We start from the raw sequence: 21,064 nt of genomic DNA, 5'->3' as shown, positions 1-21,064 counted from the left end.
TGTCCTCTCTGACTAGCTCTGGACTCCAGGGCTGTATTCCTTTACCAAGTGCTACAACTCCATTGTCCTTTCCCATCACTGCAGCTCTTTCTCGGGGTTCTGTATATAACCTGTTGTTATCTTCTCCCCTATGAAAGGAAGAGTGGCTCCTGGTTCATGGCCTGCAGTTAGCATGATATGCAGGGAATCCTAGTGATTACTAGGTGTTGATGGCTATGATCACTCTGAAAGCTGATCACATCTTTGTTAAGTGTTCCCATCCCTAAAGTCACCTTATTTTCTCACATAGATTTCCATCAGTTTCCTGGTGGAAACTTGACTTAATCCTCAAATATCATTTAATATAGCTTCAGCATAAGTGAACAAAATAATATTTTTAAAGTTCTGTTGTGTTAACCTTTGTCTTGACACAATACATATCTTAAAAGCAATTATCATATTTAAAACTTCTAGAAACAGACTGCAAAATAAATCCATACTTCAGTTTAAAATAATAATCAGCTTACTGATTTCTGGCAGTAAACTCTCACCATGTCTTGTGACAAAAGCTTTATTTGTCAGAGCCAAATAATGGTCCATGACATTTTCCTCTTAAATGAAACAGCTCCACGTGGAAACGTTGGGTGAAAGATTGGATTCTCAGATGAACCTTGTACTCTGACACCCAGATGAGGTTAACACCTGCCTTTCTTTATCACCCGTCTCCTTTGACTCCCCTGACTTTCCTTTTTTTTATAAGCTTCATGTGCACTTGGTGCACTATCCGGCCTTCTCAGTTGTGTTATCAGTTTTATGAGCTATTGTGACAACTTCCGTGCTCCCTGCAGTTAACTCAACTCCTACACTAGTTAAATTTTCCATAAGTACTTGCTGATGAACAAGAATACTGCGAAAACCAAGGCTTCTCAATAAATCAGACATTATTTTTCAAAAAGTTCAGTAGTATTTAATGCCATACTGACTTCCTTCCCCTCTGGACTTGATTTCAGAGAGGAAAAGCATCTTGCATGCACTCACATATAAGACTGAGGACTAGAGGGATGGCTATGAGTAAACCTGCTGAACAAGCATAAGAACTGAGTTTGGATCCCCAGTTGCCACAAATGCATGTTGTGTGGTCCTTGCCTGTAATCCTAGTGCTGGGAAGGCAAAGTCAGGGAATCCCTAGGCTTCCACATCAGTGCGTGCTAGATGCAGTGCTATAGGCTGTCTCAAACAATGAGGTGGAGAATGACTGAGGAAGATTCCCAATGATCTACACACACGCACACACACACACACACACACACACACACACACACACACATCACATACACATACACACACCAAAAAATAAGAAAAATAAACCATTGACAGTAGGTAGAATTCTAGTAAGAAATATAGAAGTGTGTAAAATTTGTCATTGAGACATGCACAGGCCACTTTTACAAACGATGTGCAATGAATTGCATAGTTCAGACAAGTAGGAGATAGGACTCATTTCTGTGCAAACAGGCACAAACTCACTCTCAAAGAAAGGCTCAGCTCTAGGATTCTCCCCTTATGTGTTCAACATGTAATTTTCAAGGCATGTTCACTTCATATATATGAATGGCATGCCACAACATGTTTCTCATTACATTAATGTACAAACAATCTAAACATTTTAATTTTGTCATAAAGAAGACCACATTGCCATGTTTGGGTGTGAAGGGTCTCCCACTAGTTCATATGTCTGAACACATGGACAGTTTGCTGGTGGTTCTGTTTTGGGAGGTTGCAGATATTTTAGGAGGTGGGCAGTAGGAAGTGAGTTACCAGCTGGGGCTATCTGACCTGTTATGATTTCCCATGACAAGCTACTCTTCTTCCTCTCCAACAGGAACTATACCCTTAAACTATAAGCCCAAACAAGTCCATCCTCTCACAGGTTGTTTTTTGTCAGGCATTTGATCAGACTGATGAGAAAAGAGTCCAGTACCCACACTGCCAAAACGCATATGCACGAGTAGAAAGACGCCCAGTATAGTCTCATTGGTACAGAAAACCATGCGAAGTTTAACTTCACTGTCAGGAAGGCATTTCCACGTAGGAAAGCAAGAACATGATGCTTAAATCATGGACATTGATACCAGAGGGTAGTAAAGGAATCAAGAACTCACAGGAGATTTGGGGGCTACTTTTTCACTTGGGTCATGATTAGCAAACATTTTGCTTTTTTAGTTTGTCATTAAATGTAATCACTAGTGCATACACTTCCTGTTGTGTCTTCCTATATGGACCTGGAAGTATGTGCAGTAGGGAGGGAGAAGCTGTTGCCTACTGTTCCGTATACTATGAAGTCCGAATGTATCCATAACAACATGTGACTCTATCACTTGCCAGCTGTGTAACATTGGTCAAGGTACTATGTCTCCCTCAAATCTGTTACTGTCCTCTATAAAATGAAAATAAAAGCCATCATATCATCAAATATTTTTCCTGGGTGTTAAGTGGAAAGTGAGTAAAACACTAATGCAGTGTCATTCTTTCACGACAAATTCCCTCAGACATCCCAGTTTTGTATCTTTTTACCAACCTTGTTCCCCTAAATAATGTTTTCTTAAGTTAAATAAATTAAATGTTACATTTGAGATGATTATACATTCAATGGAGGTTTAAGAAATAACAGAACTTATATGTGCCCTTGACTCATATTCCCATGATATCAAAACTATACTGCAGTATCTCACTAGGACATTTCGCATTTACAACATCATGACAGGGACAACCCCATCGTCACAGAGAGGCTCCTTTTAATCATGAAATTGACAGTCTTTATCTGTTTATTGATTTTTGATATAGGGTATCATATTGTAGCCCAGGATTACTTGCAGCTTACCATATATATCAGACTGTCCTGGAACTCATGGCAAAGTCCTGCCTTGGCATCGTGAGTTCTGAAATTACAGGCCACAACCACTGTAATTTCCTACTTAATATGTGGTACAAAGGTAGCTTAGCTCCTTGCAAGAAGGTGTACTGAATTTTTCAATGTTAACAACACTATCAACCCGATGAAGGTAGACTTATCTTTACTCAGAGTGGTGGCATCATCACGTTTAGTTCCCATCTAAGAAATCTTAGACCTGAGCGTCATATAACTGTCAAAACATAAAAACTGTCAAAACTTATGACATTTGATAACAGAAATGTGGCATTGCTTTATCACAGCTTTAAAATATTTTATTAACATTTTCACCTGTCCCACTTTACTTCATTGCCATTGTCGTTCCTCTTTCAGTCTGATTTATGCATGGTTTTGGATTATTTATCCCATGCATCATGCTGACATGTCCCTAAGTCAGTTTACAAAAATGTCAGTGGCTTTCTTGACCACCATAAAATTTCAACTCCTTAAGATCACATATCAGGCTTCAACCATCTCTGGACTTATTTCATATTAGATTTAATCTAGATACACTAATAAGAAAATATCAGCAAGGGTTGGCTTAGCGGTTAAGGCATTTGCCTGCAAAGCCAAAGGACCCAGGTGTGATTCCCCCCACATTAGCCAGATGCACAAGGGGGCACACATGTCTGGAGTTCATTTGCAGTGGCTGGAGGCCCTATTACACCCATTATCTCTCTGTGTCTCTGTCTCTCTCTCTCTTTTCCTTTCAGATAAATAAATAAATAAAAGAAAATATTTTAAAAAAGAAAATATCAACATGTACAAGTAGTCATTATTAAGCACTGCACTTCTATGCCTTGGGATTTTCTCTCTCCTCTGCCCAGGAATACGTCCCTGAGCCATAAGTTCTCAACATCCTGCCTGTGATGACATAGCAACAGTGGCATGGTATGGCAGAACTGTGAGGTCCTGACTCCCTGTCGGAGAGATTGGCTTATCCCAATAACATTCAGCACCCTTGTACATAGAGCCCCTGTTCCCTGTTTTATGGCTCCTCTTCCACTGTCTGACTTCACTATACCATTTGTTTTCATGGTTGGGGTTAGAAGCACTTCTCATTTCTGCTTAACTCTATCATCACTAGTTAATCAAACCTGTATTTAAAACTTTTCTTACTTCCATATGATAAGTCTTATCTCTTAGTCTTTCTGTCCTTCAAAACACAAAGTGTAGAACCTCCCCAGTACTGTAAAAGTTTAGTTTTTCATTGGCCCCATTTTGATGGCTTTTAAGGTCACAGCATGTTCTTTATTAGTGTTGCATCCCTGAAAGTTCAGAAGAAAAAATTAGTCCAGGAGCATACCAGGAATCATGGCCGCAGTGGAGATTGCCAGGCGGTGGGTCTGAATGCCTGTGTGCGTGACTTGGGAAAGAGCTGACCTTTCTAATTTGTCACTCCCACATAGTCCTGTCCTGGACGATAACTGTTCTTACTTTTTGAATTATAAATGTTAAAAGAAATAATTACACATAAACTATGGATGATAATATCTGGTCCAAAATAACTGATCAGGTTTTAACAATTGTTTAAAATTATTTGTTGTTCTATACTTTTGTATATACTTGGTATTTTAAGTATTTAGCCTTTACTTTACCCCAAAGCCATTTATGCATAATATGCATTCTCCTTTTCATCTCTTTTGCCTAAAGTTTGAAATGTCCATTCCATTAAATTCATTAGTTCTTGATAATTAGTTGAGGAATCTGAGATCATTAAATTGCTATGCTAATAGTTCCTTTTTTTCTTACTATACCTGTGTTTTATGCTGAATTATGAAATGTTTCATAATTTGCTAATTTTATTTCTGTCAAAAAAGTCAGCTAATTAAAACAGCAGTTATGAAATCCCCCTGCATTTCCTATTAAGTAATAGGCATCTGTTTTTCAAATGATTCCTCTTATTGTCTACAGGTTTACTAGGAAACTTTTCTGTTTGACATTAATTCTGAATCTGGTGGTTATTGGTCTTGCCACACTAGATAACAGGCAATGTCCATGCCTGTCTCAGGCTCTCTTTGGTGGCTGGTGGGACCTGTGGCCCTGGGCTCTAGACCATAAACCACAGTGACATTCCCCTTTGCCCTGACTTTGAAATCTGGTCATTGGCTGGTAAGATCCAGATAAAAAGAGAGAACACTCCAAGAAGCAAATACCATGAACCTACTTTCTCTACCTCAGGGCTGGCTCACACTCACCCGGCTTCCCAATTTGGGCACTAGACACTCACTTTCTTTGGTGACTTGGGACAGACCCTGTGGACTGCTGATCATATGGAAGATGATTAAGTGGGCATTTGAGATGCTGTTCTAGCCACAGTCACATCAATGTGATCATTATGAAGAGGGCTAGAAAGCAAATTGGAATGTTTGATGGTAAATAACATAGGAGAAGCATCAAGAAAGACTTAAATAACTTGAAGATAAACACTTGCAGAGTACATTAGTTCTTCAAACGGTTCACTACTTCATCCATTAGCCTGAAAGAAGTCTGCTGTCATGCACTGTCTGTCTCCAAAACCCCAGCTACCTCTGAAGTGAGCGGAATGTGCATGCATGTGCAGGTGGGTGATTGTATATGTGTGCAAGTATGTGTTCATGTGTTTGCACATGTGCATATATTCATGTGTGAATTGTGTACATGTATGCATGTACATGTTCATGAGCATGTGCACACTAAAGGTACTCAGTCTCATTCCCCTCCCAGCTTCTTGCCTAGATACTAAAAAGTTTCTGAGAAGTTGAATGAACTGTCAAAAATCTCAATTTCATTCTCAGCTCATTTGCCACTTACTTATATATTAGTTGAAGCTCTTCTCCCAAAAGATGTCATATGTACCTAGTTCCCTAGCATAAATTGCTAAGAGTTGACTTTCTAGAGTCAGACAGACAAGGAAAATAATGAAGAGCTAACACTGCAGAGACTGTCACTAGGAGAATGGTACACACAAGAATGGAGAAGGTGCAGCCAGTGGGTGATGCTCAAGAGAAGACTTGTGGCTGCACCCTAGACCTCGCCAGTCCCTAAGGTGTTACGAAACAGAGATGTTTCACAACTCGAGCCTCCCAAAATGATTTTGTTATAGCCTGGTGGGAAGACAGGTGAGTGCTTAAACCTTACTTGAAAGATTTTCTTCAAAAATATTTAAGATTTTAAAGTCCATTCTCAAGGGATGGGATTTGAGTTATATCCAAAATTAAACTTCTGTAAAATATCTCATCTTCATATATGTCAGGTAAATGAGATATGCACATAATCCTAGGACAAAAGAAATTCCGTGTTCTCCAATTATGCAAGGAAAGAGAAATATTGATCTGGTACTTTCTATTTCTTTTAGAAAGCAGGTCAAGTAGGCAGCATTTCAAGGGCTTTAACAGTTTCCTTAAGAGCCTGTGCAACACATTATTTGCACATAGGATTTTGTTGGCGAGGATTAAATGATTGTTTCACTGTGTTTCTGGAAACATCATATTTTTGTCACTCATTACTATGCCTTTACCCATTTTATCTTCCCTTCAAATTTCTATGTATTAACAGTTTATTCACTATGTGTCTTTCACTTCAGTTTTTATCCTTTTTTTTGTGCTTTTGAGTGTCAAGTGGTATCAAATCACTTTCTGTAAGTACTCTTAGAGTACCATCAATGGTCACAGCAGAAATAAAGAAAAACAGATGCTGGCAGGCATACTATGCTTTGTAATCACAAATGGTGCATTATAGTAAAATGAAGTCTTCTTCCCCAAAGTGTGAAGATCAAGAACATGGACTCAGAAGATAAACCATAAAGTTATCTGCAAGAAAGAAAACAGGTCATAGCAATGCTATATTAAAAATATTAACTAATTAACAAAATACCTGATTCTAAGAAAAATAATGATCAAATGTACATGAAAGATAAAATGTGCATTTACAAAAAAAAAGAGTATTTTATGCCAGAATTTTTCATAAGAAGTGTTTGTTTGTTTGTTTTCTTGTCTGCTGCTGGGGACTGAACCTAGGGTTTATGTATGCTGAGCGCACACTATTAATGAGCTCCACCTCTAGCCCCAGGAGTTGGATATTTTATATAGAGTTGGTTGTAAAGATGTTAAAAGGGAAGGGAGAAGCTAAGGGCACAGGGACAGACGCTAGAACAGTGTGAAGGGTGATGGACAGGCTCCTTCCTGCTTCCTTTTACTGATTTCAGAGTTCAATCAGCATGGGATAGCAGCCCAAACCCAGGTGACCTGCTCCTAACATTCCACAACGAATGAAGCTGAAACACCAGGAGTTGCTTCTACTCTCTTGCTATTCTGGCGGTCATTGGAAGCAGACACTTTGCTGCAACAGTAGCAAAGACCTCAGCTCTTAGAGGTGGAAGGCAGACATGTTCCTTGGCCGGCTCTGTCCTGGAACAGCCTTCCACGGGCCGAACCTGATAGAAAGCTATACACTCAAAGAAGTAGACATGTACATTGTAGAGCAAGGATCGGCTCAGCAAAGCAGAGCACACTACCTACGTGGACATAAGAGGCTGCAGAAACCACATCATTAACGTGTCAGCATGCAGTTTTCAGCTTTGCCCACCTCGTCCCACCACAGCCGCAGTTACGCCACGCAGCCGCCCGAGAGAGGCCTTCCACACTTTGTGACTGTATTTATGTCTAGGTAATATTAATTCACTTTTTTAGTTAAGATACAATGGACTTGGATATTTGATGACTTGAATACTCATTTAACACCCAGTACCTTTCTTTAGATAAGCCAGTGGGGAAGGGGCAGCAAGATGGGTTATCGTGCATGACCCTGCATTTTCTACACAAGAAATACAGCATGAACCCATCTACAGAGCTTGTTTCTACAGCCAGGTGTGACAGTGTGGTTAGTATTTGCACTTTCATTCCTTTGTTTGCAGCTCCCAGCTCGTGTGTTCAGGTCCTTTACTTAGTGTGGCTCTGCAGGCATTCAGTACTAACATATCTGTGGCATGAGTGCGCCATTACTGTGTTGCTATACGCTTTCGGTCAGACGTGATTGCATCCTGTCATCTAAAGGCACGCCCTTCAGAACGCCACCACATGTGGAGAGAAGCCTGCCTCTCCTCCCACGTGAGCGTGTCTCTGTGCAAAGTGGGATAGGGTGATGAAGTTCCTAGGCTTCTGGACGCAACTATCAGGTTTTAACATACCAGTGCCTTTGTTGTAAGCCATGACTTGGAGTTGCCTCTGTGAAACTACAGACAAGTATGGAGGCAATGGAATGAATAGAGAAAACATATCCAAATCTTTCCCCATTCTCTTGTTCACACATCCTCTCGTTATCAGAAAGCCACCATAAAATATCCATCTCCAGATCAAAGCCTATTCACCGCCTTGTAGGGAATCCAAATAGCTTGCTCTGTGGAACAGGCTTCAAGAGCCTATCTCAGCACAGTATCAGACCCTGGTTGATGGGGAGTCTTTTGAAACGCGTACTAGGCAGATCACTGTGAGCAGGCCTAGAGGTGAGTAATTCCCTCCCTAGAGAGAGAGAGACACCTGGGTAAAGACTTGAGGTATGGTGGTCCCAGCAGTACCACTATATTTGTAGTGATAGTGAGTTAAAGGATGGTCTGCTCTGACAGCATGTACAAGTAGAATCATTGCAACTACAGAGGTGAAATTCAGGCCTCTGTGAGCCAACTATTGAGAACTTCCTTGCTAATCTTGACTTGGCTAGAATCTTATGTCAAAATTCTCTATCTCTCAGCTGTTATTTAGTAACGTTTTTAGCTGTCTTTTCAGGTATTGTGGTATCTCTGTTTTCATAGTCATAAATGATCAATAGATGTTAGATGATTGTATTTACTATGTTGCATTTTAATTTATTGTTTCCATGAATATTTATTATTACTATTGTTATTATGTTTGAGGTTTGGTGTTCAGGAAATATGCAACTGAGGAAGATTAACAGTCCATAGAAGGACATTACAGGCTGTTGGGAAGAGCTCATTAAACAAGAATGCAAACAGTAACAATGTGGCAAACTGATATATGCTGTGGTATTGATGTGTCCAGTGATATGGTAGCAGTACCAACTTCTGTCCTGGGGGGAAGTCGGTCTAACAAACAAACATTTAAGATAATTCTTTCAGAGCAAACTCAGGGAGGCCACTGTGAAATTAATTGACTTTGACTACAACTAGGGTTTAGGAAGAACTGTTTTATTTTCTATAGCTTAGGTCAGTTTCGGGATTCGCTATGTCTATTGAACATGATCTATATTTTTGGCTAACTTGGCTAAGTCAGTTTTGGGATTCGCTATGTCTATTGAACATGATCTATATTTTTGGCTAACTTGGCTAAGTCAGTTTCGGGATTCGCTATGTCTATTGAACATGATCTATATTTTTGGCTAACTTGGCTATGCTGATGCTTAATTTCTTATCTATAAAATATTTTGATATACTGAACAAATCTGTTACACTCAATAGCCATTTTAGTTTCTCATATTTCCAGTACATGATTTCATGAAAATATACATGGTTCTCCTTAAGTAAAGTTGTATAGATAATTTTGACTTCTCTAGTCCATTCCTAAGTGTCGTTATTGACAACTAGCACAGGGCATAAAGCGTAGGTTATTTAACATTAGGCATCGCCATATGGACCCTGGAATCAAGTTAGATTAATTCAAGTACCAACTCAAATGCTTGACTGCTTTGTGACCTCAGGCAAGTTACCTAGCTCTCTGCCTCAGTTTCCTCACCCACAATATGATTATAATAATACAGCCTCTGCCGTTGGCAGGCTGAGAAGAGTTAGGTGATCTGGGGAGGTGCTCAGTGTTACAAGCATGAGGACTTGAGTTTGGACACCCTAGCACACATGTAAAGACTGGGTGTGATGTGCACCTGTGTTCCCAGTGCTGGGCAGGTGGAGATCGGGGGACCCCTGGGGCTTGCCACCAGCTAGTCTAGCAGAATTGACTAGCTCCAGCTCAGTGCGAGAGCCTGTCACAAACATAAGTTGGAGAGAAATTTAGGAAGACACCTATCATTGATTTCTGGCCTCCACATTCATGCACATATATCCTAACACAGGTACAAACACACAGATACACACACACACACACACACACACAGGCACATGTATACATGCACATGCACACACATACACACATGCACATGAAAAACAACAAAAATTAGTCCTGAGCATATGTCTAGTGCTTAGAAGAATATCAGTTCCATCCTGAGTTATATATGATGCACTTATAAACAAGGTCCTTTCACTTCTAGAGTGTATCTAGGAAGAATGTTTTAGAAAGCATTAAAAGTTAAAAATGCTCTCCACATTTTTTGTTCAGGAACATAAGTGCAAGCACTCACTATGATCCAATGGAAATATTACCCTTTTGGGAATATTGTGTTCTATTTCTCCCTCTATGCTAATTAGCTTAACATTTTGATGTTCAAAAACAAAGCTCATTCTGTCCTTTGAAATGAGACACGGCTTATGTGAGGCTGCTGTGTTTCCAGGATTCAATAAAGCTAGAAATCACAATAGGAAGTGCTTGCTTTCCTGAGACATGCCTCACAGTTGTCTAGTGGTCATACTAAAAGCCAATTATTATCTTCCCAGGTGCTATCACATGTTATGGATTATATCTAGATGGTATATTAATTCACAATTCTTCAGAACTCAGCTGTCCTGCCTATGGATTTGCTCCTGGGAGCTCACACTTCTTCCAAGTCCAAGCTTGCACAGCGAAAGGTTGTGCTCTGGGCCCACTGGTGAGTGTGTCACTTTACATCCGGGTCGTATGGGATGTCAGATGAGGTGGGCCATCAAGGAAGGACGATCTAAGTGGTGGTGACTCGTGCCAGGCACTGAGCCCGTCAGGCACAAGGGGGATTACTCCTTTTATAAAAGTTCATTTAAGTCTTACTAAGATTTCATATTCGACATAAATTTCAATACTGCACATATGTCTATAAAAGGACAGACTATACATTCTCCTGAAAGAAAGATAAGTTGGCTGCTTGAACAGACATGCATATAATTTTGCCTAATTTAGTGGCATGTGCTAGGGACATACTTTCTTTCCTAATGATAGCTCAACAATAAAGTACATTTATGATTTAAGAGTATTAGACATCTGTAAGTACCATACCATGGGAAAATTACTCCCCAGCAAATAGGTTAATCAGTTGAAAGATTGATTAAAATCAACCTTCATCTCTTAGAATAAAATATATTTTTTTATTTCATGAATGGGATATGGACTCCTAAGAACAGTAGTTAAAATTGTTTCAGCCCTTTATACTCACATTTCAGAAGTCTGTAGTATCTATCTGTATTTCACTAGCAGTTAAAAGCATAACAAAATCATGCTTTTGGTTTCTAATAATCACCTGTAATCCAGTTAATAGTGAATAATTGTTTTAGACTAGTGTGACATTCTTTAGTTTCAAAACATTACATTATACTTCTGTGCATTTTTTTTGCTTAAATAAAATGAGCTCATTTTAAACAGAAATACTCATTAGTTTTAGATATTTTGGCAATGTTTGCTAATTCCCTGTAATTTTAATGCACTCTGTCTCCATTGAAGAGTATATTATACAAATATTACCTTGAAAAACAGCTCTTTAGTTTAATTTCTGCTTCCTTATTTTTGATCCCACCTCCCATTTTATTTCACAGATTGGTCATTTTCCAAGCAGCTGAAATCATCCATCGTTTGGACTGAGCTATAGTCTTTATTGCCAGTAAGCATTTTATAGGCCAGATCCCTCTGAAGGATACTTACCCTTAAAAGCAGGAATGGCAATAGGCCAGCTCCTCTTCCCCATTCAGAAGAAAGACACAAGAAACAAAGGAAAACTTCCTATATGCCTGAAACTTACACCCTTTCCAAATATAAACTGAAAACTGCTTCTGGCTGCTGACCTGGTCCCACATCACCTTCTGATGTACTGGCAACTCTAAACAAGGGGGACACAGTTATCGATTTATGTCCTGTGCAGACTGGAGGCAACGCTAGCTTAAGAAATCACATGCCACACAACCCTGATGGGAAGGAGGAAACAGAATTGGCTTGTAAAAGATGGTTTGCCAGAGTCTCGTCCACTGTACACTGACTCCTGACTCACAGCACAAAGCGATTTTCTCCTCTCGGTGCTCTTCTGTATCCTGTGCACAGTATGCAAACACTCCCCCTAGCTGATCCATCTCTAATCACTGGGATTGAACAACAATGTCTTAATTTAGAACAATTCAAGTACATGCTGCCAAAGAGTTATAATTCAGTCTCCAGTTAGGTTCTGAAACATTTCGGTGCCAGTGACAACATGTATTCTGTCCTTTAGGTATCACGTATCTGAAGCATTCTGCGTAGATCTGAACATCTACCACAACTGTAAAGGACATGGCACTATCAGTTCCCTTTATCAAAGGGGTGTGTGTGTGTGTGTGTGTGTGTGTGTGTGTGTGTGTGTGTTGGCATGTGCCTTTATTAATTGAGGAGATTTTTGAATCAGTTCTAGGAGTCAGACTTTCCTAACATTAAATTTGGGTGTAATATCCATTAAGACCCCACCAAAGACAGCAAGAGAATGCACATAGATTTTTTTTTAACATTTTTAATTTTTTTTTTTACTTTTATTTATTTATTTATTTATTTATTTATTTGAGAGAGAGAGAATGGGCATACCAGGGCCTCCAGTCACTGAAAACAAACTCCAGATGCATGTGCCCCTTTATGCATATGGCTTACATGGGTCCTAGAGAATCGAACCAGGATCTTTGGGCTTTACCGGCAAATGCCTTAACCTCTAAGCCATCTCTCCAGCCCTAAATTTTAAATTCTTATTTATTTGCTTGAGAGAGAAAGAGGGAAAGAGGGGAAAAGAGAAAGAATGGGCATGCCAGGGCTTCCAGCCAATGCAAATGAACTCCAGAAGCTTGTGCCACCTTGTACATCTGGATTAAGTGGGTCCTGAGGAATTGAGCCAGGGTCCTTTGGCTTTGCAGGCAAGTGCCTTAGCCACTAAGCCATCCCTCCAGACCAAGACATTTAAATCTTTTTTGTTTATTTATTTATTTGAGAGAGAGACAGAGCGAGAGAGAATGGGTACAACTGGGTCTCCAGCCTCTGCAAACAAACTCCAGATGTATGTGCCACTTTCTGCATCTGGCTTATGTGGGTCCTGGGGAATCAACCCGTGGTCCTTTGGCTTTGCAGGCAAATGCCTTAACCACTAAGCAATCTCTCCAGCCCAAGACATCAAAATGTTTATGGTAGTAATATTATAGTGACCAAAATCCCATAGGAAAAGCTGCCATAAGTCTGCTATTTTTAGGCCTCCTTCAGAAAGGCACTTTTTCTATGAAGCCTCAGATCTTCTGAGGAAGAATAAGGGGTGTGGCACCTATTTTACAGGTAGTTGTTGGGGAGTTAAATGAGATGCTACTTTCCCCAAGAATGTCCAGTTTTAAAAAGAATTTGCGGGCTGGAGAGATGGCTTAGCAGTTAAGCTCTTGCCTAAGAAGCCTAAGGACCCCGGTTCGAGGCTCAATTCCCCATGACCCATGTTAGCCAGATGCACAAGGGGGCACACACATCTGGAGTTTGTTTACAGAGGCTGGAAGCTCTGGCGCGCCCATTCTCTCTCTCTCTCTCTCTCTCTCTCTGTCTCTCTCTCTGCCTCTTCCTCTCTGTTGCTCTCAAATAAATAAACAAAAAAAAAATTAAAAAGAATTTGCATTCATACACATATGTTCTCATCTACTTTGATATTGTGAGAAAAGAGGTTCATAGTCAAAGCCAAGACACGTACCCCTCCCAAGATGCTTTTCCTTAATATTCCTCTCAAGGAAATATAGATAAATGAAAAGGTTAATTAAAAAGCTATCCTGGTCTTGGGGCTGGGAAGATGATGCAGGGGCCAGTGAGTAAGACTGCTTGCCACATACACATGAGGACCTGTGTTCAGTCCTCAACACCCAAGTGACATGTCACATATAGCCACACATACCTGTAACTCCAGTGTGGAGCTGTGGAGACAGGGACCCTCTGGGGCTCCCTGGTCAGCCATCATGACTGGGAAAACAAAACCAGTAGCTGCAAGTTCAGTGGGAGATTCTTCCCTAAAGAAGTAAGGAAGACTGACGGAGGCAGACACTCAATATCTTCCTCTGGTTCCCCAGGGTGAGCACGTGAAGCGCACACTACATGGATGACAGCCGTGTGCATAATATACGCAGATATACACTCAACCACAATCCACCTCTCTGAAATCTTCATCAAGGCAACACATACAATTTCCAATTTCAGTCTTAGTGTAAAATCCAGAATATTTATCAAGTTCCTTAAGGATATTTAAAAAGAAACATTTATCTTAAATTAACCAGGTATTTGAGGGTAATCAGATAATTATCTGGAATTGTCCTAATTATTCAACTTTTTGAGACTCATTTTTATTGAACCCTGTGAAACCATCTTCTTTACAATATTTTGAACAATACATATGGACATAATCAAGCTAACAGCATTATTATGAAATATTAAAGTGATGAATGGATTTTTCCAATCTAGCTTTTTATTTTCTTTTTATCTTTTCACAATTTTTATTAACATTTTCCATGATATTAAAAAATATCCCATGGTAATACCCCTACACACACACTTAGACTGAAAAATACATGAATAAGAATTACAGATACAAAGAATCCCATACCCTTTCTTTGGTAAAAATAAAACATCTTGTGACCTCATACTTATTAAAAATTAATACTCTGTCTTCTTCACATTTATTTTCATAATTGGAAAAATGTGTTCACTTTAACAAATAAAGCCTTCATAATTGAGAATATTTGCCAGTCTCAAGTTTGTGTTTGATCACCTGCTTGTGAGGCATGAGCCTGCCAGTGCTTTAAGAGTAAGATTGAAATGACCGACACATTTAATAAATCATGAAAGGTCAAATATTTTAAAGTAACATTTATAGATTTGGGATGAGTAGTTTAACAAATTAAATCAGCAATCAAAAGCTAACCAAAAAAAAAAAATTGAACCCCTTTCTACTTTCTTGCCAACTATATCTTCCTCTGGTCACTTAGTCATTTCACTTATTTAGCTGATTGATCATTTCTGATCATTGTTCATGTTGGTGAGGAAGTTAGGGTGACTAGCTTCCCCAAAAGTAAAGGCAAGAATGTCCTTAAGCCTGCCTTTGAAATCTCCTCTTTACTAGAGATCAGGGAAGGATCTTTTCTCTCCTTATCTTTTTTTTTTTTCCTTGTTTTTTCAAAGTAGGGTGTCACTCTAGCTCAGGCTGACCTGGAATTCACTATATAGTCTCAGGGTGGTCTTGAACTCATGGCAATCCTCCTACCTCTGTCTCCCGAGTGCTGGGATTAAAGGCGTGCGCCACCATGCCTGGCTCTCCTTGTCTCTTGACTAAAGAAGTTACCTAGATCTATTTTTCCCCAAACAACCTGGGCCCCTTCTGGGAGGGAGTTCCCTTTTCCTAGAATTCAAACCTGTCCTGACATTGTGGTTCATTAAACATAACCCTGAAACTTGGCTTTATGCCCTGCCTCTTCTTGAGCCAGCTCCTAGCCCAGACCCATTAGCTCTCACTCTGGCTCACCTGAGCAAGTAGGTAAGGCTTACCACAACAAGGTTATACATAGATGCTTATCAAGTAGGTGGCTTCTCTCCTGGCTAGCTCCTGAACCTCCAGGTTCTGGTAGGTCTCCCCGGTCATGGTGCGGCTGGGTTGAGGTGAGGGGAGAACCACCCTGCTCCTTCCCAAGCCCCTCCTGCCCTCCACATGGCAGGAGCTCTCTGCACTTTCCTGTCTTTCTTCTCTAACTCTTTTTGAATGTTTCCTCCAATCCCATCACATGGGCTCTCAGACCCTTCTCTTGATTTTATATCTCACTAAATAAATTTAATAATTATCCTCAGTTTGGTTTTCCCAATTCTTTGATTAAGTACAAGCATGAACTCAGGATTAAATTTGAACAACTTTCCTAAACTCCCAAAACACACTCTCTAACATGAGGATTCATATTCCTTTCCTTGAAACAATACATATTTTTCTGTTTTCTGTATAGGATATTACATACCATGTTAACTTCTTTTCTGGTTATACCTTAAGGGTAGGAGATCACTTGGGTATATGTTTGTCATCATGATGCTGTGAACAGCACACGCAGCTCTCACTCCAAAAGGGGGGAAGGAAGAGTTTGTTCTGAGCCAGTTGTAAGTGAGCATGGCCCAGGAACATGGATTCAGGTGGCCCTGGATGAATTATCCACTGTAGGCATGGTTACATAAATGTTTTGTAATTTTAGAGCTAAAGAAACATAGCAATGTTCTTGCATACACCAGAAACATTTGTGAGAACATCAGGTGGGACACTGGAGAGTGGGAAGTCTTTTCAACTGGTTTGAAATGTTATCTAATGACATTCTTAGCTTTGTGTTAGTGGAATCAAGTAGTCTCATAAGGTAACATATTCCAAAAGTTTTATCTGCCAGTCAGATTGACATGAAGTTCCAACTTTCTACAGTCACAGAAATTATAATCAGATTATCAGTTGATAGAATTTTTAACATAGGAAGTTAAAGTCAATCATTTTTTTTAAATATAGGTGAGCGTTTTCAGCAAATATAAGTTTACAATGCCATCTTTGAATATCTGATAGCAACACAACTCAGAGAACAGGAGTGTGTGTGTGTGTGTGTGTGTGTGTGTGTGTAGGTGTTGACAACATATACTTTTATTTGTTTGTTTTTTGAAAATGAATACAGATTTTTATTTTGGCTCACAATTTCAGAGGTTTCAGTCCCTGGTTGGCTGAGTCCACATTTTTTAAAATTTATTTTTAGTACATATGGACATATTTAGTATGTAAAGAACACATTCTGGTACCATCTTTTGCCTCCTCCCTGCTCCTTTTCTAAAGAGGTCTTCCTCATTGAGGATGCAGGTCAACATCATGGGGATTGTGGGTCATGCATTATAGGGCAGCAGTCAGTTATGGGAAAGAGGCAATAGCATGGACTATTTGACAAAAACCAAGACTGTCACTTCTGGCAGGAACTTATGAAAATGGACTGTGTGAATCTCTTCTCATTTACACTTGCCTAAAAATTATTTTAAGCAGTTTTGAAAATGGTCTGTGGTTATACACAGCCACAGGCATATCACAGTGTGAGCTGATTCACATATTCTGGAAATCACAAACCACTGCCTTGGTTTAGGAGCTCCAATTCCAAGCTGTAACATCAGGAGGAAGAAAACATGCAGCCTGCTTTGATCCTGCTGACAAAACGAAGCATTCAGACAAGATGCTACTGTCAAAATAGTTTTCTGCACAGCTAAAAGAGATTCTTTGAAGAAACAAGCTCAAAGTGAGGCATGTACTTATTTTATTTGCAAACAAAAATAAATCTTTTTATACTCACAGGTGGAAAATCGAACTCTAGAAGCTCCTCCTGAAGGCACAGTAAATGTGTTTGTCAAAACAGAAGGACCTCGGGAAGCCCACGTGAGGTGGGAAGCACCCTTATACCCAAATGGACGCTTAAACTATTCAATCCTTTTTACTGGGATTTTCTATGCTGATCAAGGTAATTTTCATGCATTTTTCAGTAACTGATAAACAATTTATTGCACCTAAAATTTCACTTCACACTTAATTTCCTCTCTCTCTCTCTCTCTCTTTCCTAAATATAACAGGTTTAGGGCTGGAGAGATGGCTTAGTAGTTAAGGCACTTGCTGCCAAGCCAAAGGACCCAGGTTCAATTCTCCAGGTCCCACGTAAGCCAGATGCACAAGGTGGCTCAGGCATCTGTAGTTCACTTGTAGTGGCTAGAGGCCCTGGCTGGCATACCCTCTGACTGTCTGTCTCTCATAAGTAAATAAAAACAAATATATTTTTTAAATAACTGGTATAGATAGTGTAGAACAGCCATTTTTAGTGTGTTGTCACCACAGATGGATTATGAGGAATGTGAATAAACTCTCCAGACAGGCTCTGCCTACTGAATCAGAAACTCTAGAAGGGGGGCCAGCACAGTGTCCATGCATGGTACAGGTGCCTCTGACTCATACCCAGATTAGAGAGAGAAATATGATCCACAGAACCAACCTTATCTATGGCTTCCAGTATTTCTGCCACACTTGGTCAAATGATCCAAAAATATTGAGTACAACATACCAGAGTGAGAGAGAATGAAAGAGAAACATACTACACTTGCATGATTTTTATGTTAGTATTTTGCCATAATGACTCAATTTCATCATTATTTATTGTTTTTAGTCTCTAGCTGCCTAACTTACAAGTTAAACATTCTCATGGCTACATAAACTTGCAGTATTGTTGGAGTGGTCCTGGGAAAAAATCAAGATCATGTGCTCTGTGTTCTCTCTTCCTTGCTAAAAGACAAAAACAGATTCAAACCTGAAGTATTTCTTATGCCAAGACTTGAGTTTTAATGTTGAGTCCATCTTAAATAAGTTATTTTTAAAATTTTATTTTTATTAACTGTGAACTTTACCATATTAACATCTTGTATGTTAATCATATACCAATCATTTTATACTCTGTTCCTTCTCCTCTCCTCCCATCCCAAAGGGGGCCTCTTCATTGGGTTATCAGTCAGTATTTACTATGGGGTCATGAACGTATCTGTCAGTCACTGTGGGATGTTGAGTCTCTCACTACCTGCTCCCTCTTCCTCAATGTTCCCTGAGCCTTGGACAGCATGCGTGGTAGTTTGAATGCATGTCTCTCAATAGATTCAGGAGTTTATTAAAGCTTTAGAGCTCTAGCCACCAGGGTGGATGAGGTGTCATTATGGGAGGATCCTAGGCTCCAGCTGAAAGGTGTGTTTGGGGACAGATCTGGTATTTAAGCCTAAAGATATGTACAGTACTTGAGCTCTGCCTGGCTTTTCCTGGAGGGTGCTCACTTATGGTGCTGGTTGTGGTATTTCTCTATGTGTGGATCTGTGGAAGCAGGCAGCTTCTTCTGCCATTATGGAACTTCCCCTGGATGGAAGCTTCAAATAAATGCCACTCCTCTTATAAACTGTTGTCTGGTTTGGAGGTTCAACCCAGCAAATGAAGTTGACTAATACAGAATTGGTACCAGGAGTGGAATGTTGTTTCATGTAAATCTGACCATGGGGATTTTGGACTTTGGAAATTATATTTTGGAGGAATGAGCATAGACTTAGTACTTGCAAGCAAATACACCTTCCAGAGTAGTAATGCAAGTTGTATGGGCTATTCTAATGAGAGTTTGAAAATTCTAAGTACAGTGTGAATTGCATTTGGAGGCTTTGCTTATGAACTTTCTAAGGAGAAGGGAAGACTACAGGGAACTTTGTTGGAACTTTTATATAGGCTGTCTATATTCTGCTCCCCATGCCCAGAGAGTTTGATCAAGGTTAAAATAGTAATACACTGGTGTGCTTGGCTAAAGATATTGAACTGGGAATTTAAGATTTAAAGTACAAAAATTTCAAGAAAGTTTAAAATTGTGGGCACTGAGACTGGTTGATAAAGCTACTATTGTCAAATTTGTCAGCATTTGGAAGGAAGATGCCCATTTGCTTTATGCTGAGACAATGGAAATAATGTCTGAGGAAAGACCAGAATGGTAGAAATGAAAATGCTTTTGGAAGGAGTTGACTGAAAGGAAGTAACCTGATCTTTAAGGTCACAATTTATTTCATGGCTGAATTACAAATATGGCTGTGTCCTGCACACCTGGTATTGGTTTTGTAAGCCTGAAAAAAATGCATAGTGTGGATCATCAATGGTACATGGTTTCAGGAGCCACTGCTGAGATGGAGTGTATAAGCAGGGTGTGATGACCCTGGGAAGCCAGTGGGGCTCCTGTAAGATGGACCACGGTTTGCAGTAACAGGACTGTGCAAGGGCTGCCATGGAACACTGTGGCACACGATGGAAGTTTTCCCTGGCCACTCAACCCAGCTGGAAAAACTTGAAAATCCAGAGGCTGTCAGTCATTAGTTTTGTTATTAGGCTTGAACTGCAGATGTTTGATGTTTGTTTGATGGTTATTGAGTTTCCATTGGTCCAGTCTCTCCTTATTATACCTTATAGCAGTTGAAAATGTTTATTCTGTGCCTTTTTATGTTGAAAGTATATAACTTATCTGATTTTGCAAGACTCACAGCTAACAGACCATCTTAAATCTCAGATGAGACTTGGGACTTTTGAACTATCTTAAGTTGGTAAAGACTATGGAGACATTTGAAGTTGGACTGAATACAATTTACAATGTGAGATGGTTATGAATCTACTGGGGGCCAGGGGCAGAATGTGGCAGTTTGATTGGATGTCTCCAATAGATTCAGGAATATATTAAAGCTTTAGATCCCCGGCCACCTGCCTGGAGGAAGTGTCGCTGTGGGCTGATCCTAGGATCCAGCCCTAAGGTATGTGTTGCAGTTAGGTTCACATTGCTGGCAGGAAACACCTGACCAAGAACAGCTTGCAAGGGGGAAAAGGTTTATTTTTACTTATAGACTAGAGGAGAAGATCAATGGTGGCAAGGGAAAACGATGGCATGAGCAGAGGGTGGACATCACCTCCTGGCCAACATCAGAAGGATAACAGCAACAAAAGAGTGTGCCAAGCACTATTAAGGAGAAACTAGCTGTAATAACCATAAGCCTTCCCCCAATAATACACTACCTCCAGGAGGCTTTAATTCCCAAATCCCCATTAACTGGGAACCTAGCATTCACAATGTCTAAGTTTATGAGGGACACTTGAATCAAACCATCATAGTGTGTTGAGTGATGACTCTGGAATTTCAGCCTAAAGATATGCAGTATCTGAGCTCTGCCTGAAGTTCCTGGAGTGTGCTTGATTATGTAGCTGCTGGTGGTGTTTCCTTCTGTGTGGATCACTGAAAGGGGGCCAGCTTCTTCTTTTTTATTAATTTTTTTGTTCATTTTTATTTATTTGAGAGTAACAGAAAGAGGTAGATAGAGAGAGAGAGAATGGGCTCACCAGGACTTCCAGCCACTGCAAACAAACTCCAGACACGTGCGCTCCCTTGTGCATCTGGCTAATGTGGGTCCTGGAGAATCGAGCTTAGAACTGGGGTCCTTGGGTTTCACA

The 21,064-nt window shown here is 39.9% G+C and overlaps 1 protein-coding gene across 1 annotated transcript in view; it reads left to right on the top strand.

Moving 5' to 3' along the window:
* Positions 1–21,064, top strand: part of Ush2a (usherin) — a 755,222-nt gene that overhangs the window by 406,277 nt on the left and 327,881 nt on the right. The window contains exons 35-36 of the mRNA XM_004672003.2: positions 10,527–10,678; positions 17,369–17,531. Of these exons, the coding sequence (XP_004672060.2) occupies positions 10,527–10,678; positions 17,369–17,531 (315 nt within the window). The remainder of the gene's footprint in view (positions 1–10,526; positions 10,679–17,368; positions 17,532–21,064) is intronic.

The sequence above is a fragment of the Jaculus jaculus genome, chromosome 1, assembly GCF_020740685.1.
Source record: "Jaculus jaculus isolate mJacJac1 chromosome 1, mJacJac1.mat.Y.cur, whole genome shotgun sequence".
Taxonomy (NCBI): domain Eukaryota; kingdom Metazoa; phylum Chordata; class Mammalia; order Rodentia; family Dipodidae; genus Jaculus; species Jaculus jaculus.
This window is presented reverse-complemented; position numbering and strand designations above follow the sequence as displayed.